We start from the raw sequence: 19,037 nt of genomic DNA, 5'->3' as shown, positions 1-19,037 counted from the left end.
TACCTTAAGAAATAGGGGGTATTTATTTTTTTTTGAGCAATAGTATTTTCAGTGCCCTTTATATATTGCTTAACAGTGATGCCCCTTGATCATTTGCTCATATGAAAATTAATGAATTCCACAACTTCAGTAAAAATGTAGGATTCGTATTTTTTATATGAATCCTCTCCAACCAGGGGAAGAGCCTGTACTTTTAATTCCTCTTCTCCTCTCCTCTTCCAAAAAGCCAGTGGCACCCTCAATAAGTATGAAAAGCCATAAAACTTTGAGAACTATTTTAGCTTTCCAGTGATTTTCTATAATTAAGTGTTTTTTCAACACATGCTCAAGCTGAGAGATGCCAAAAGCAGAGGGTCGTTCAAAAGGTCCCTCCAGTGAATAGTATAAATTAAATATCTACTGTGTGAGTATGGCCTTACTGAGAATCTCAGACTCTTTACAGATCAAGGAATTTACTGGTATACTAACATTAAACAAAATCCTATGATAGCAGCAGTGTTTAAATATGCACAAATAGATTGAGATCACTTGATCTTTAGCTATCTATGCATATTTTAAAATTGAAGTCTGTATTTTGAGACAAATGGTTAAATGTAAGATGCATTTACAGAGGACTGGAAGTCCTTTGATTTCATTTGGAAATTGTAACAAGGGGTGCAGATGAGCCCTAATTAGGCACTTGTTTTGTGAAACTGTGTGAGATTTATTTCTGTGGCAGCTCTGTATGTGCGAGGTCTGTACCTTTATCATTAGTGATAATAGTTGGGGTCTGAACAAAGGGAGTTGACATTCAGCCTGGATCTTCTGACCCTTTCATTTAAGTGAAGGAGTACAGAGTAAACATGAGTTTACGGTGCTCTTTGGTAAGAAAAAAAAAACAACAAGCCTTTGTCTGCCTTGGCAGACAGATGAGGCATCCACAGACTAGTAAACACACCACTAAAATACTGTAGGTACTTACATACTAAGTTGGTTTTAAAAGTTAATTCTTATATTTATGCTATATGACATATTTACTGAAGATTGCCCACAACAGGCTCTTGTGGGAAACAAGAAAGCAACGTCTTCAGTCATGAAAGGATTCAATCACTTTCCTTGAAGGTGGTGCTGTAGTAGAAATGTTAATGCCCAATTTCACATCGGCTGACACAGAAGTCCTAGGACAGAGTTGGTATTTGCTTCGCTTTCAGTGCAGATGTCCATCCAGCCTCCGAAGAGAAAAGGATGTGGATTCATAATGGGGTGATGTATTTCTGTGCTGTAGATGCAGGAAATTCTTAGGAGCTAACCAAGATGAAATACAGTAAATGGAGATGTTGCAATGACTTTGTGAAGCTGTCCAGATCTATTAAGATTTTTCAATCTCTTTCTGTATAGCTCAGATATTCAAAAAAAAATATAATGTTGCTGATTGCATGTTCATCGAGTGGCGTAGCAAGGCATCTTGTGCAAAATACTTACTGCTGTGAGAAAGGCGAGACCAGCTTTAGATTTCTAGGAAACATTGTCAAAGTAATGTGGGAGAAATGGGAATTCGCTTTGCAATGCTGCATGTGAAGTGCTTGTCAGATGTAAGGCAGAGCCTGGGTGCTTGGTAGCACGCTTGCAGAACAAAATACCAAGAAAATTAGATTATATTTGGAAATGTCTTCAACTATAATGTTTTGCGTATGTCGCTTTACCCATAACGCGGAGAATGGATGGACATTTTCTTAAACTTTTATAAAAGGTTTTTTTCTGTTTGACATGTATGCTGTCTATACCAATTTAACTGAAATCGGCTTTGAGACACACGTTTCATGCAGAATAAGCTGTGCCTTTCTTACAGAAAAGAATTGAGGAATTTTCTTTTGCTATGGTTGTCCTGTTCATTTTTAAGACATTTCAGTATTTTTTGCTTTATATGTCAGCTGAAGATTTTTGCACTCAATTCAGAAATTTTGCTAATTTTCAAGTATTTTTAGGGCAGTAAGCGTTAGGTGGATTGTTGAGTTTGTAATTTCACATGAAAGATTTTACAGTAATTTCTAACGTGTCTTGTCATGAAAGCATGGGTCAGTTTATGTATCTTCCTGTTTTCACTGCTTCCAGGTATTAAGTGCCCGCAGTCTGAAGGCTTATTAGTTCTTTATGTCTAATATTAAGGCTTAACTGAAAAATTATCTATTTATTTTACAATTATTGAAAATAAACCAGAAAATTGATCTTAGTTTGATGTGAAATTTACTACATGTATAAACTAAATGCCTTAGGTACTGAGGAAGTCACTAATTTAGAAGTGTCTCGTTACTGAGACAAACTTGCAAAAACCCCTGAATCCCAATTCACAAATTGGTTATTCGTTTGTCAGGGGATATTTCACATCTAACACATAAGCCCGCGACCTTTAATTAGAATTTTGCAGTTTGTTTTATGCCCCTTGAGGCTGACACCTTGAAAAATTTTTTTCTTGATTTCTTATTGCTAATAAGCATCTTTCTCTTCCCCTCTGGTACTTTGAAGAAAATGATGCAAATACACTTAATTACAGTGGTGGCAATAATTTGTTAGCTGAATATGTGATCAGGCAGATGCAAAAATGATCTGATTAGATCTGTGATCACACTGGAAAGAAAGGTAACACTGCTACGTTTAAGAGAAACTGTTCTTTTTTGCCATCCCTTTGCAGGAGGGAAGAAGCATGTCCCGTCTGTCTCTAACACGGTCCCCGGTTTCTCCTTTGGCTGCTCAAGGAATTCCTCTCCCAGCTCAACTCACCAAGTCAAACGCTCCCGTGCACATCGATGTAGGAGGACACATGTACACCAGCAGCCTGGCTACCCTGACAAAGTACCCAGACTCCAGGTAAGACCTTGGTGTTTACCAGCTTGCTGCCCATTTCTGTTCGTTGTGTGGAAAGAAGCATGTACCTGTAAGGAATATTTCAGTGCGAAATACGATTTATTATATATTCACCACTTATGAATAATTCAGTTTCCGATTTATACCGTAACTTCACTAGGGCTTTACAGAAAAAAAAGCCTGTAAAATTTATGTATTATTTAGAAACCCTATTCATTTTCTTCCTCAACGTCTTCTGCACTCTGCCGGTACGTTTGAAGCACCTGTTGGTGTGCTGCCCTAGATTATTTCCAACTGTACCGAGCAACTTCAGATTTAGGGCAGAAAATAATTTTTTTGATTCCATTAAGAAAACAGAACAGCTCTGTTACACTGGCACCAATGGGTGCTCCCGTTGGCCAGCCAAAATCCTGAACTCAGTGGCCGCTGTGTGCCTCGGTGGCCACTGACCTGCTCTGTTTGCTTGCAGCTGCAGATTAGACTGAATCTTTGTATGCTGAAAGCCAGCTGATTTGTGCTGGACAGGTTGGTGACATATCCAACAGGATTTATTTCAATCTGGCCAGCGTTATCAGAGGGTGGACTATAGATCCGTCAAATTATGAATAGATGTGGCATGAGAGTATATTTGTGTTTATGACATGGAGTCTCTTTATGATTTGCCTGGCTCCCTGTCCTGTGGGGTACTGGACACCGTGAAGGATGGAGGATCCCGGGCAGTGTCAGGCTGTGACGGTAGCGTGGAAGGGACCGCTGTTTTAAGGGTTAGAGCATATGTATTGGAGCACTGCGTTCAAATATACCCAATTTTGATTTACAGTTATGATGACTAAAACAGTTCAGCTTTTTGTCATTCAGACTGCTCATTTTTCAGAAGGGTAGGTCCCTTGTGTGTCACCAAGAGCAGGGGTGGGTGTGCAGGGTCAGGGTGCCCAGCAGACCGGGTAAAGGAGGCACTACTGACTCGGCAGCAAACCAGAGCCCAGATCAGCAGCTTTCATTGCCAGAGTTTGTGCTACCTGCATAGCCAGTATTTCCGAAAGGGATAGATTTCTTTTTTCGGTAAGATAACCAATGTAAAGCTCTAGTTTAATTTGAAGATTTTTCATTTGAAAGAACTAGAGATTTTTGCACAGATTTGCTAGGTTCCCAAGCAATAAATGACATTTATGGAGACACCTTGAAACGCCTCTGATGTCATAAAGCATATGGCTGTGATTTCATTCCAAGGAGAGAGGGAGCTGCTGAAATTCTCTATGGAAAAGAAGCAATTATTAAAATACCTATATTTTATGGTTAGGCCAAAACAATATGATTTTTATGGACAGTGTCTGTTTAGTGATGTCTGTTTGGTACTTCTTTAATCACAGGGAAGAAATTTGTTCAGTTGGGATAGATTCATAACAGAAGCAGACATGCTTCACAGTATAAAAAAAATATAGAGAAGATTCAGCAGTTGTAATGGAATAGCACATCTGTTTCCACATTTTAAAATATCACTGCTGACACTGTTTTTAAAATATGCCCCATATCAGACTTAATAAAAACTTCAGTTATGGAAGCTTTGGGAGAATATAAATAAATTCAGCAGATATTATTTAAAGAGAATGGAGTACAGATCTAAACCCTTTTTCATTTTTCTGTTTGCTAAATAACAAAAGGACATTTCTTCAGGTTTTGTACTTTGTTTAAACTAAAAGTACAAAACTGTGACTGACCAGAGCTCACGTGCTGCCTGATGTTTTGTGGTGTGCTGTCATTCGTAGTGTTGTGTTATCTCAGAAGGCTTGAATGCTTTTTCAGCTGCTGAAACTTCAGTTTGCACTGGAGTAACAGCTTACAGGATGAGACTTGTAAATCACAGAGATTAAATAGTAACTGTGTATATTTCTACAGCAAAAGATAATCCTTCACCAGCATCCCAAGTAGGACGTACTGCTACATACATTATGATGCTGGATGGAGGGTACACTTTAATTTTTTTAAATTTTTTTTCTTTTTTTTTTTTTTTTTTTAATTTGGTTCTCTGCAGTGCTGCATAGTAGACTTGGTTGGTTCCCCCCCATTGAGCCTGGCCTGCTCTCATTCCTGGTTAGGGCAAAGTACTTGCAGTTATTTCAGTGGGGGTTGGTTGGAACTCCTGCTGGTGCTTCGCTGTCCTCACGTGTATCTTCCGTAAGGCACAGAGTGTCTTCACGGTGTTTTGGCTGGGAAAGGAATCCCAGGTGTCCTGCAGGTGCAGGAGGAAGGAGATAGCTCTTCTGAGAAACACATCTGGAAATAATGCCAGAGCACTGTTAGCTTGTGCTCAGAGATAACATGCATGGCCACATACAGAGGCATGGCCATACTTAACCACATGCAGAGCTTTCTGGGTTATTTTGGACAGTGTATTAAACTCTCGGTTTGAGCATGAGCTTAAAAGTTTCAAATCTAAGAAATCAAACAAATTTGTAGATTGTATTTCAGCAAAAGATGTAAGCATGTGCTGAAATGCTTTGCTAAATCTTAGCTCCAGTCACATAAAATACAGTTTACACTTACTGAAATCGAAAGCCATGGGAATAAACTTCCTGTTTATTTGTGTTACAACCTCTATTTCTTTATCTGTGCTCCAAAATCCTAAGTAGACTTTTAGCTTGTAGGCTATACTGCACATGGATGTTTAAAGACCCATATAAATGTGAGCATGTGTATAAATACAACCAGGGTATGCATACACAGAGACATCACATGGGAACGGGAAACAGAGAAAAATCAAAATCATCAATTCATGTTTATCCTTCCATAGTATTTTGAGGAGGCCCAGTCCTGTCAGGTCCTGAACAAACTCAGTTCACGTTGACTTCCATGGGCAGGAAGAGCTCTCAGCAGCAAGATCAGGCCCAGCAGGAGCAGGTATAGGTATGACCAGTTCCTGCCTATACCTGCTCTCCAGTCACCCCTCTGGTATGATATAAATTACACCTGACAGCAGGCAGCGTGAAACATTTCTTATTGTAATTTGTTAGGATTGACGGTGCTCAGCCCACTTGGCTGTTCCCAAGTGATGTGGTTGGCTCTAGTTCAGGGAGAAGAAGGACTCGGTTCTGGAAGTGTTACTCACTTGAGTGAGTGGCTGGTGGTGTGAAGTCAGAGGCCAAATCTTGCATTTCGGTGATCCCAGAGTTGTTCCAGAGCAACTTTGATGAAGCCTTTGATGTTGTTTGTATTAGTGCAGCAGCTGTGAGTAGAGCATTTGTCCACTGATAAAATTTGCATAAGTAAAGGGTGTCAGAATAGGCATTAAAGGGGGTAGATGCCCTTTTCCCAGTAAATTTTTATGGGCTACATAAATTCTCTCATCTAAAAAGGAGAAAACCCGAGCAGCACACAACTGGTGTGACACAGGAGAAGAGGGTTAAAAAGCCCCTGTCAAAGATGGTTTCTAAACCGCTCACCCGACACTACTCTTACACTCCTTTCCAGTTGGCTTTTTGAATGAAACAGCATGCAAGGAAGAAAGCCAACGTTTCAGAGGGTAAAAGGCAAGGAAAATGAGAAACATAGAAAAGAAATTGTGATCAACAACAGCATAATGATGGTGGTCACAGAAATTATCTCAGAAATAATATTATTAATCCCTCTTACTATAGCTATGTGAGGCTGCTTTCCATGCATACCCAAAATTGCCATTAAAGTTAACAAGCTTTGGAGGTACAGGGAGGCTGATGTTGTCTTACCTGGATCTGAGGCTCAATTCCCATAGTTTATTTTCAGCAAGTTCTCCCACCAAAACTCCCAGCTCTGGTAGTTATGAGTTACAAAGAAAAACAATGTTGAATTCAGGCTAGTGACTCTCATTAGCAACATCTTATTTCTAAAGTAACCAGCTAAGAAAACAAACTATTCATCTTTGAGAGCATTTCCTCTAGAAATTCCATTTGTGTTTTCACCCAAAGGACCTCTAAAGTATCCTCTTCATGCATTGACACTTGAGTATGGATTTATATGACAGATTCTAAAGGCCGCAAAAACTCTAGCACATCTCTAGAGTGAGTTGCAAATTGTATTTATCCAAGGGAGTGAGACGATTCTTACATTTAAAAAACAAACCCACACCTGAAGTCCAAGCTCCTAATGTGCAGTCAGGAATACCCAAAGACATTGCCAGATCTTCCAGTCTTACTCCCACTGAGGTCAGTGGCAGACGTCTCATTGACTTCAGGTGGAAAAGAAGTACAAATTCCAAATCGCTGTATACCACAGCAAGCCGCAGCTGCTCTATTTCACTGGAAATTCTAATATCACTTTGAATTTATGTTAGAAAGCAGAACAAGGTCTTTCATCAGAAGCCTGCCCTTTTCACAGCCCTGAATAGTGTTTTTAGCTCAGAGAATTACCGTGAGGTCTTTGTGAGTTCTGCTATAAAAGGTAAATATATTTACCTTACATTCTTGGTTAATTATTATTTGTTGTGTAACCCTCTAATAAAGATAAGTATGTTCTACCATTCAAAATGTATTTATAAAAGCTCATGCTTTCTGTGGTGTTAGTCATGTGACAAAAGCGAGCAGGAATAATTTGTAATTGAAGCGGTGACATCTAGGCAGGACTGGTGTGGATGCACAGACCAGGGAGGTTTCCCAACAGTTGACACCACACCGTGTTTGGGACCTCTCTGCTCCCAGCCTTTGCTCTTCAGGAAAATGGAACTTTCTGGCCCTGCAGCCCAAGGCATGCTGAGCTGGTGCTGACATAGTGCACAGCCTGATCTCAGCCTTCAGGGCACCTGGTCTTTACCACCCACTTCTCTGAAGGCTCTGTCCTCCAAAGAAAACCAGCACAGGCTTTATTAACTGTTTTAGAAACTAATGACCTTACCTTTTTGACCTTACCCCAGCCAGCAACTAAGCACCACGCAGCCATTCACTCATTTTTTCCCCTGGTGGGATGAGAGAGAGAATCAGAAGAGTAGAAGTGAGAAAAGTCATGGGTTGAGATAGTTTAATTGGTAAAGCAAAAGCCGTGCACGCAAGCAAAGCAAAACAAGGGATTCGTTCACCACTTCCCACGGGCAGGCAGGTGTTCAGCCATCTCCAGGAAAGCCGGGCTCCATCACATGTAACAGTTACTTGGGAAGACAAATGCCATTACTCCGAACATCCCTCTTTTCCTCCTCCTTCCCCCCAAAAATGTACTCAGCATGACATTATATGGTATGGAATATCCCTTTGGCCAGTCTGGGTCGGCTGTCCTCCCTCCCAGCTTCTTGTGCACCTGCAGCCTTCTTGCTGAAAAGTCCTTGACTTGGTATAAACATTGCTTGGCAACAACCAAAACATCGTGTATTATCAACATTCTTCTTATCCTAAATCCAAAACATAGCACTATGCCAGCTACTATGAAGAAAGTTAACTCTATCCCAGCTGAAACCAGGGCATTGTTACAAGACACAGTGGAGTTTTCCAGGCATATCCCTGCCTCACTTTCCTCTGAACCCATGGACTTTTACGGTGATTTACAAAGGAGTCCCCTAAATCATGTGTCTTCTTTGAATATAACTTGTCAAAACAAACAGTCATTCTTGTACAGACCCACCCTCAGACAAGCTCTCCTACTAAGCGTGACCTGGTTCTAGCTGCTCTAGGGGCATATGAGGTTTTTAATTCCTCTACATTTTCCTTCCAGCATCTCCATCTCTGTAGTTGCTGGAGCTCAGCACTGACACCCAGATCTTCTGCTTCTCCCCACCTCTTCTGCTGCCACACTGGCCTGGACTGAGCTCAAGGGAACACTCTTCTCCAAGTTTTAGGACCCCTCTCTTGTCCCTGACAGAACATGGTTGATTACCTGAAATAGCCAGGTACAGTGGTTTCAGAAGCTCCGACACACCTGCTGCAGGGCAGATTTTCCACATCATCATTTACACTCAGGGCTCCATACTGGGTCCTGTTCTGCACTTGGAAGGGAGCAGGGAAATTCCTAATTTGCATATGTTTAGGATATATAATTCTCCAGACTTAGCATACTCAAGAACATCTCACATTTCTTGCTCAATCCAGTGTCACTTTTATAATAACTTATTTGCTTGTTTGCCATCAGATCTGTGTATTATTGATGTTATTGTCTGAAAACAGTGTCCAATTAGCAAGTTTTGTCACTTACCCCATGCTGGCAGTTATGGTGTAAATCATGCCTTAAACAGGGCCTGTAAGTGGAGTGAAGACAAGATTTGTTCATAACCAGAGAGTGTTGGTGGCTGTGAAAGCACAGCGCATTGGAGGGCAGGATGCTGGGCTGGAGCAGAAGTGGTGTCAGCTCTCCTGCCAGCCCCATGCCGCAGTGCTATCAGTAGTGCCCGCCTTGACTTACCTGTCTCCCAGACCTCTCCATGCTCCTCACCTCCCCCATCTGTATGGTGCATTCAATCCCCCTCTCATCCCTGCACACCTGCCAAGTGATGCTGTCTTATGCACAGCGAAGGATGTAGGCAAGCGTGCTGCCATGGCGCGTTTCACCCTTCATGGGGTGGCACTCTTCCCACTGGGGTCAGCCGTTGAGTGCTCTGTTTGTGCGGTGACACCAGGCTCTGACGCTCTGGGGCTTTGAACTGTCGTATATTACCCAAAAGGCAAAGAGTTTCTGAGTCGGAGCCAGCAGCCCACATTCATGCAAAGTGCTACAAAGTGCTCCTGCATGTGAGCTGCAGCGCAGAGCTCATTAATTTTAATAGGTATTGTGAAGTTAAACTGTACACTGACTTTAAAGCGAAACACCTGAAGAGGCAGGAACAAGTGTTTTTCCTGCACGTTACAAATGCTCAGGTTGTGGGCACGGTGCATGAACACTGCGCACATGTAGCGACACTGTGCACCCTCTGCAGAGAGGGGTGAGCCCGCCAGGGCTCCCCGCGGCTCTGTCGTTCTTCAGGGTGATCAGGTGTACGCCGCAAATGAGAACAAATAAATGAGCTGAAAACCAGAGGTTTTGGTTATATGCAGTGCATTTTCTGGATTAACATAAGAATTTTCATAGATATTAAAATAATTTTTGCTTTCATCATCATTGCACCTTCAATTTAGAGATAAATCTTCTAAGTTTTTCTTATTTAGTTGTTGACTGGGCAAATCTCTCTTTGGTTTCCAAGGGAATTTTGACCAGCAGAACACAGAAGGAAAAATTCCTTTAAAAAGGGTCTTTCCCCTTGCCACCCTCTGTCTCCCAGAAGCCTGTGAGTGTTGCACTTACCAGAGTGGGAGCTGTAGCAAGCGAAAGAACTGTTATTCCCAGGCTACTGAATCAGATAGCGTAAAATGAACCAGTCTTTCCTCATCTGTAAAGCCAAGTATTGCTGTTTCGTATGAGCGCTCTGTGGCCAAGGTCACACAAGTCCTTGCAGCACTTCAATAAGCTCTGGGAAAGGTGCGAAGCATTAGTTCCTATGGGCAGATGTGCATTCCTGCGAGGACACATCCAGCACAGCTCCTGGGCAGCGTGTGGGGCAGAACACGGTCAGTGCAGGTGAGGAACCATGTCATCATACAGACCGGCTGGAGCTGCTATGGCAGGAGTTGCACCAGTTCTGGGTCTAGGAGCACCAGGGCATGATCTGTGCCAGAGGAGCGGTGCGTGGCTTGGCCTCTATGGAAAATAAAAATAATCCATGACAGGGATGTGATCACAGCTGGGAGTGATGATGTTAGATACCCTGTCTCTAGCTTTCACTAATGGGGAAAAAATCCTGGATTTGGGGTCTGGCAGAGCCCATGACAATACACCATGATAGCACATTTCCTCGCATTACCCAGGGCTGTTGTTCTACAGCTGGAGTAGTAGCTTTGGTGGTAAAGTAGAACAGTCTCCATAACCATAACGCTTCACCCCAGTGACGTGGGGAGACAGGAGGGAAGGGATTTATACGGAAACTGATTCTTCAGACCTGTGTCCACCTCTCCAGGATCTCCTACTAATTGGCATGTGAAGAGCCACAACAGAGCTGAGCTGTCTGCTAAAGGTGTTTACTCCTTACTGGACTTCATAACCACCGCCTGGCCCAGCACAGCTGCTGCCCAGGGGCTGCCTGCAGGCTCTGGAGAAGAAAGCTGAGCTTACCCTGTGGGAGTACAAAGAGTACTGTAATTGGGTGCTGAAATTGGGTCCTTTCGATGAATGAGTTATTTGTGTGTTTACTTGGAATATTTGATCAAACATACAAGAAAATACTGCCTAGCTAGTCTCTGATGAACACTTTTTCAGAAATTACTGTTTCTCTGTATACATGTACAGCCTAGGTTGTGTGGAATTCTAGGCATAAATGGGTATCATAGCATCTAGGAAGGGGCAGACCAAGCTAGTCATGGAGAGGAGAAGGTAGCAACTCACACTCATCTGACTTACAGAAATAAAGTTGTAGCTGTGCTGCCACACCCAGCACAGGCTGCTAAAACCCCCTGAATCTGAGAAAATTGCACATTCCTATCTGTCTGCTAGCTTATTCAGCTTGGCTAGTCGAAAGGAAGAGCAGGCATCTCCGTGCAGCTCATTCAGCGTGGCTGTGATTGAGGGATGTCACTTACGGCCTCTCAGAGGAGTCCAGAAGATGTCCAGTGTCTCCAGTACCTTCAGCGCAAAACTTAGCTGACCTTGTCTCCTTTTTTGTTTTTCCTTGCTTCTTCTGCAATGATAACATGACTATAGCTGAGTTACACTTAGCACATTAGTGATTTCTGCCCTTACTGCTTTGAACAGGCTGAAAACTAGTCTAGCTTATTAAAACTCACGAAGAAAAGTCAGCAAACAAGGAGACCAAAAATTCAACTCTTTGTTTAGCACTCTATATTTGTAGCCGTTTCTGAAGTTAGCTGATGAAATACTTCATCATTTCTTTCATTGCTACTTTGCTTACCACTCACCTGACAGGGCATTTTGGTGCCAGCAGCACAATTTAAGTATTTTTCAGCAGTCATTTTCAGGACAGTAACAAAAAAAGCATTAGAAGCATATTTTAAGAAACCACTCTCATAGGATACTGTAGGAGCAACCTGTCTCCTCCTTTTATGCACTGCTAGTGGAGGTTGTTTCCTGCTGGTGAGGGTGGTGTAAAGTACTACATCTGTGCTCAGGCTCACAGGTGTAGCAGCTTTAGACTGAAAGCAAAGGGGAATCTCCTTTATTGATTGCTTCTTCATGTGCTGTGCATCCAGCTCCCTCATCGCATGGAGAGGAGTTCTGTAGAGATGCCAATTTGGTAGCTTTGTACGGGAAATCGTGTCCTGAGGTTACAGTAACCACCGTACCAGTGGAGCAGACAAGGCATTACCTCTTCATATTTGGTCTTTGAATACGTATCACTGATGTTTGTCTTTTGATATATAAAGACCCTGCAATGGCAAGTAGACCTGGTCTGCTTAGGGGGATATTTCATGAACTACTTAGGAAGTTTATAAAACAGACTCCCTAGATTATGAAGCAGGGGGGTATCTGTTTTGTAACGAACATGTTATGAAATGAATTTGTCTCTAGGCCTAACTTAATTATTTTAATGATCCCACTGGTGGTTGTCGTAGGTGTCGTTCTGTGTATATATCGTGACCTACATGCTTGTGATCATTTATGAAATCTAAGATTTAAAAATACATTGGGCCTTATTAATTCCTCGCCTGCTTTTACTGAAATAAATGAAGGTGGTTTGGATATTGGTATGTTGGGCCAAATCTCTCTTGCAGTGAAGTCAAGGAGAGTTTTACTGTAAGCATAAATGGAAACAAAATAAGCCCTGTTCTTTTAGAAAACTGCCCTAATAATAAACCTGGCCAAAATAATCCCTAGTATATCCCTGTTGACCTCTGGAATCATACCAGGGATGTATACTGAGGAGTTAAAAGAACCTTAACGTTGTAGGAAGATGCTTCTGTTGGGTATCCACAGTGCTCGGTCTCAAAAACATCTGAAAGTGTAAAACCAACAGGCAAATGAAGACAAAGCATCATGTACTTAGGAGTGCGTGCACACACCTTTCCTAGTCAGATAGCCTCCCCAAAGAGATGACTCCGCTGGTTTTGAAGGAGTTACTCCAGATTTGTAGCTGTGTAACTGAAATCAGAATTAATCTATTAATGCGTTAATACAATCTTAAGAACAAATTGCGTATTTAAATAGAAGAAATATGCAGGCATGCAAACACAGGATTCATATTTGAAAGTGTAAGGCAGACTAGATCTCTGGAACACAGAGTAACAAGATGGTGTGGAGGATGCCAAGCTGTAGCTGACGCAGGTCGTGCCCATGCTGCTGCTAGCCAAGGTGCCTTTGCCAAGTTTCTCTGTTACATGAAATGTAATAAATTGATGAGTATGTCCTTGCAGCACTTCAGCCTGTTCCCTTGTGTTGTATTGCCATTAAATGCATAGTCTGGTGACTAAAACAGGTGAGTATTGTCACTCTCATCCCTGGTATAAACTCATTGATACAGAGTTACACCAGGTTGGTGTTTCTCCTAACCCAATTTGATGGCTGGGAGAAGCTGCAGAGCTGGAATTAAACTCTAGAGTTATAAACTCATATCTCTGTGCTCTGTCCACCAAACTGCTCTTTCACCTCGTCTGCTATGGTTAGCATGTACTTCGATCTTTTGATGCTTAAAAAAGAAATGACACCTGTAGACATTTTAGAGAGGTTTGCTTTTTGTTTTTACCTGATTTGCTCTCACTTGAAACTCTGCCAGGCAGGATGGCTATCAGCTTCGCCATGTGTGCAAGATTGCATTCCTTATTCATGCGGTCACTGTGGCGACTGCCTGCCTGTCAGAGCTGGGCACCAGGATGGAGAGGCTGAGCAGAGGTATTCCAGGGTTCATTTGTGCTGTGTTGATTGCACTCTGCTGCAGTATGGTGTATGTTCAAAGGCTAAAATTGCTGCTTTTTTGTCTGCTGAGGACCACATAAAGCAAAACCTGACAGGAGTCGTGCACGTGGATGCTGGGAAGGTATTATGCAGCGTTTGCACCGTTACTCTTGGTCAGACTCAGAAAGGATCATTTGGCAAGCACTGGAAACTGAGATTTGCACCGTAAAGCAGAAACGCTGAAGGAATCCCAGTCCAAAGGGCAGGCTCCCGTTACGCTTCTCTCGTAATGGAGTGCAGATGCTACCAGTGCTGCAGGTAATCCGTTTAGATCTGGTAGATGCTTTTGCAGCAGCAAATCTCTCTCTTGAGGAAGTGGACAATGAAAACCAAAGATTCTTTTTAACCTCTTTGGTGTCATACTGTGTTATGCCAGCAAGTCGTACCAGTATGATTTATACCGAAGGCTGCAGCTTTGGCATTTGGGGAATGTGGTGTGCTTTCTGGGAGACTGCTGCCTAAATTCTGCCATTGCAAAACTTACATACAATTTCACAGACAAATTTGGCTAGTGGAACTCCATGGGAACCGGTAGATAACAATAGAGAGAAACTGGGGCCTCTTCTTCTGCTGGGGTTGTTTGGGAGGGAACGAGGGCTGAATTTGGGCCAGTAGTACTTAACACTGCTGTTGAATGAGGAAAAAAAATTCAATGACTGCTGTTTAATCTGACAGAAGTGGGGGGAAAAAAAGCCACACATGGATATGTAACCAGTTCCAAACACATTTCCTCTTCTGTTCACATCCAGTTATATTCTGTTTGCAGGCACGAGGGTTAAAGCGGTGGCCTGCTTCTGCTTTCAATTAAATCAAAGGATGTTTTGGCCTTGACTTCACTGGGACCAGAATCAAACCCATGACCATAGTATTGTATTTAAGAATGAATCTCTCACAGTCACATAGAAAAGCCAGGTTCAGCTTTCAGTATCTCATCAGAATCCAACAGTTAATGGTTTTCTTATTATTTTAAAGTTTTTGCCAAGCTTAATTCTGTAGGGCAAGTGTCCTCTGTGCAGCAGGTGTATTGCTGTCTCCTTCCCGGGTCCTCCCCTCTTCATAACCCCTGGACAGGGGCTCCCTCTTTTTTTGGGAAGGTAGCCGTGGAGCCGGGCTCTTCCCAGCGGACCTGTTAGCGAGTGGCTTCCTCTCCATCCCTGCTCTCCAGCTGCAGTAACAAAAAACCTTCTGGAAATTCCTCTTCGCTTCTGCCTTACATCTGCTAACGGCTTAGGCTCACCAGCAAAAACTGTTACTCAAGTCTTCCTACTCGGTGTGGATATATGGGCTTTGGTAGTTGTTTTCCCTTCAAAATAGCTTTTACAAATAGTTCTTGATGCGTTTGGTTTCTTTAAGTGAACAGCCAGGAAAAATATCTTGGGTACAGATTAATCAAATCTAAGAATAAACAGGAGCATCTTTTGTTTATCATTTTAAGCGTGATAACAAAAATACGGATAAAGAGAACTGGGTGCAACTTCCCAATCACATACATGCTTGTAGAGAGCTATAACCAGTTACAGTCTGCCTGTAATTCCTCGCAGTGTCTTTGTGCCAGAGCGAGCGGTGGTGTGAGCTGTACTGGAGGTGTACAGTAGTCTAATTGCAGCAGTCTTACATTCTGGGACTGGGCAAAACTGAGGTAGTTTACTCCCTGGAGGACAGAAGGGTGGGCTGCAGGAAAAGCAAACAGAGGAAGAATGAAGGATAAGCTGTTTTTTTCCATATTATCATTCTCAGCAACAAAAGAGTTTAGCATATTGGCATGCCAACCAAATGCCCAGGCAACATGGGTGGTTTCTTTTGAGCAGAAAGCTGATCTCCCACTACCCAGAGAGGCTGGTATCATCCCTCTTGCAGCACTGGAGTGTCCCGATGCAGCGGAGGCAAGTGTGGTGACCCGGGGTCTCCTGGTGTTCCTGCTCGTCCCGGACAGCACGGTGCTGCAGAGTCCCAGGCTCACCGTGCCTGGGAACTTCTTCCTGTGGATCTAGGAATAAATAAAAGAATCATAGGAAAAAGCTCAGCTTTTGTGTATCTGGGATCAGAAGTAAAGGGCTGTGGTTCAAGCAGGTTAAATATTCTAGCTGTTTGCACAAACAGCAGGTACCAAAGTAAATGTGTTAGCTGCCAGCATTTACATTTTATAAAAGGTTGTGCAGCCCTTGAGTGTCCATCCCTCTGTCTCCTGCCGTGTACTGAAACGTACTGGTTTCACAGCACCCACACATGCAAAGGATGTGGAAGGCCAGACTTGCACCCTGAAAAGTAAATGAGTTCCATTTGAAATTTTCCCTGCCTTCACTGAGTCCCAGTGGGAATTTTGCTCTCGACTTCAATAAGCGAGGATTTAGCCCATTTATATTAAAACAAAACTAGTATCTGCATGTTTTCCAACCTCCCAGCATGCCCAGTTGCACAAGGGTGATGTTAATGGAAGTAGTGTCCAGATCTAGCCTGATGTGAAAATCTTAGTAAAAATACTGAGTTAGCTCCCACTTGAAGTTAACAGCAAGTAGGCGAGGAGCAAGAGAGCTGGAATTTGGTGCAACCCTGTTCTCATCAGGGCCCTCATAGCACCACGGTTTAGGGGGAAGGGATGGTTAAAGGAACAACAAGAAAAGGCTTGTATAGGCAGGAATGTTGTATTTGAATTGTGCATCTTCTCATGTATTAACAACTTAAATCTGTTGAGTGCCCGCAACTCCCACAGAGTTTGGACTGAAATGCAGTTCTTGCAGGATTGGGACCTTTGGGAAATTAGGGAATGCTTTGGGAAACTAAGATGCTAGTTTAGGAGAGGGTTTTTAATATTGAAGAATTTTTGTTCCTGCATTGATTTTCATGGCCAAAATTTAGTGTAAATTCTCTACTGAGAAAACGTGAAATGCCAAGAACCCTTGTAGGGCTCAAATCAGAGCAGCAGCAACAATGGCATAATAAAAGTAGGATACGTTTAGCAATATAAATATGTGTTAATATTTTTAATCTTCACCAACTATGTAGACAGAAGTGAAGTAAAAGACACAAGAAGGGCAAAAGTAACCTGAACTTGATACTGGAAAAAATAATAACCCTGGAAATCCAGCTAATATGTGCTTCTTTAACTTCAAATGGAAGTCCACAATTTAAAATGAAGACCGTAATTCCTAGATAGACAGGTATTACCTACAATGTCTGAACTTCTGTGCAGTTACCTGGACTTCGGTGTATTTCACTGAAAGGATAATGTTTAGCTCCTACAGCCAGTAAATTTTGTGTTTTGAGGGTTCATATTACATTGTAATATCATTTGGTTACTCTTATTAAAAATATGCAAGTCAGCCTGGCTCTGCCCCTCTCACTCTCCACAAGTAGTTACTGCTCATTAGGAACAGGGATGGCAGAACTGGCCTGTACTGAACTGCAGTAACTGCAGTAGCTGCGGCCTCTCCGCTGGCGTTGGGCTGCTGAGATCTGCACACCCGCCACGGCCAGGGCCGCTGTTCTGGTCGTGTCACTCCAGAGCAGCTCAGCCAGACCTAACAAATGCAAACGCTGTGGCTGAGCTTCCAAAAATAATGGGTTGTTTGTTACTGTCCCTGTTACAAAGGATGAACGAGCCATGTCAGTGGCACGTAGGGAACTTTTAATGGAGAAATGCAAATTCTACCTGTATTTGAAAGTTACATTTTTTTCTTGTTAAGCAAAGCAAATGGATTTCGTGACTGAAGACTTAAATAAATGTGGCGGGATGCTGATGTGTGTAGCGAATGAGTGCTGTTCTGTCTGTATTTGTCTACTTATTCTGCCTATAAATGTGGTTATACGCCAAATGCAATGAAAGGATTCATAATACAGCAATTAACGTACTAGAAACTGTTTGTTTAGTGAAGTCTTTTATAGCTGTTAAAATAACACACTAAAATATACAAATGCTACTTTAATAAGGCAAAATAAAATCATTATCCTGACGAAGGGCTGGATTCTGCCACCGTTACTCATGACTAAGAAGTGCTTTGCTCGTGAGCTGTTGACTCCCCATGAGACGGGTGGCAGAAGCCCAGCCCCGGGGAACAAATGCGCTGCTGATAAATTTGGGATGAGCAGCCGGTGCTGAGGCGCCTAGTCCCAGTATCCCAGTGAGGCGAAGGGTTAATACCCTTGTAAACCTGGTGGAGCCTCAGTTCCCTCCTCACTGGCTGCTCCTTGTGATGGTTTGACCACTCCTCCTCCCTCCAGACCTGATGGGATGCTTGACCGCAGGGATGCAGGAGCAGGGCGGCTCTTGGCTACAAGAGAACTTTTTAATGCAGGAAGAGACTCTGGCTTCTCTATCTGCGATTAGCATTTCTGATTTATGTCTTAACTGCTAATTTATGTATAGGCAACACTGTCTCTACAAATTAAAAAATAAATGTCATGTATCAAAATCTAAAAATACATATCTATTTCCATGAAATTATATATCAAACGGTCACCTGCTAAAGTGTCTTAAGCATGGGGACTGGCTGTTAGCAACAGGCGGAAAAGACCTGTAGGATCTCTTACCCTTTCCATGAATGCTTTGTGGTGTTTAAAAAATAATAGGTAATTTCTGCTTCAGTGGATTTTATTACCTGTTGCTTCAGTGGACTTTAATTGATAGTAACAGAGAACTGAAAACATAATTGTCCATGCCTTTGTTTTAACTACAAAATCCATTACGTATCTAATTTTGCTTTTTTAGTGATAATATAAAAAGCAAATAATAAATCCTTCCAGAACTTAAGAATGATTCTGCATGGTAGATGATAATGTTCTTTCTGGATTATTGACTTTTAAAAATACATGTTGATACTATATAGACTAGCTCTGATCTATTGCAAAAATAGATATTCTAGCCTGAACAGCAAAATATGGAGTATTAAATCTAGGTAATAGATCCTGCAGTTCCTTCAGGTGCTTAATAGTTAATGAGTGTAATATCATTCAAAAGCACTGCAAAGTGAGCGTATGGCTCAGAAAACTCCTGTGGCATTCCAGGATGAGTGTTGGAAGACAGGAGCAGGAGGTCGTAGGAAATGGAGATGGGTAAACCTGTTACCTTGTGAGTTACCTCCTCCATCCCTCTGCCCAGATCAGACCATACTACTTGATGCTCTTTTCTTGTTAAAAATTGAGAGAAGTTTGGGGGTTACCGGCTTTAGTACCTCCATGTTGCGGGTCAGTTTTGTACTTGAAGATCTGTCATGTCTCACTTGTGCCATCGGGATTGAAGGGTGCGGGGCTGAGCGATGCCTGTGTGGGGCCAGGCGATGCCTGTAGGATGCTGGCATCTGAGGCTGCTCTGCAGA

At 42.4% G+C, this 19,037-nt stretch overlaps 1 protein-coding gene across 3 annotated transcripts in view; it reads left to right on the top strand.

Annotated features, from left to right (window-relative positions):
- Positions 1-19,037, top strand: part of KCTD15 (potassium channel tetramerization domain containing 15) — a 46,010-nt gene that overhangs the window by 3,225 nt on the left and 23,748 nt on the right. For all 3 annotated transcript variants that reach the window (XM_065640893.1, XM_065640891.1, XM_065640892.1), the window contains exon 2: positions 2,669-2,844. In XM_065640893.1, coding sequence (XP_065496965.1) covers positions 2,681-2,844 — 164 coding nt within the window. In that variant the 5' untranslated portion in view covers positions 2,669-2,680. The remainder of the gene's footprint in view (positions 1-2,668; positions 2,845-19,037) is intronic.

Source organism: Caloenas nicobarica, chromosome 9 (assembly GCF_036013445.1).
Source record: "Caloenas nicobarica isolate bCalNic1 chromosome 9, bCalNic1.hap1, whole genome shotgun sequence".
Classification (NCBI taxonomy): domain Eukaryota; kingdom Metazoa; phylum Chordata; class Aves; order Columbiformes; family Columbidae; genus Caloenas; species Caloenas nicobarica.
This window is presented reverse-complemented; position numbering and strand designations above follow the sequence as displayed.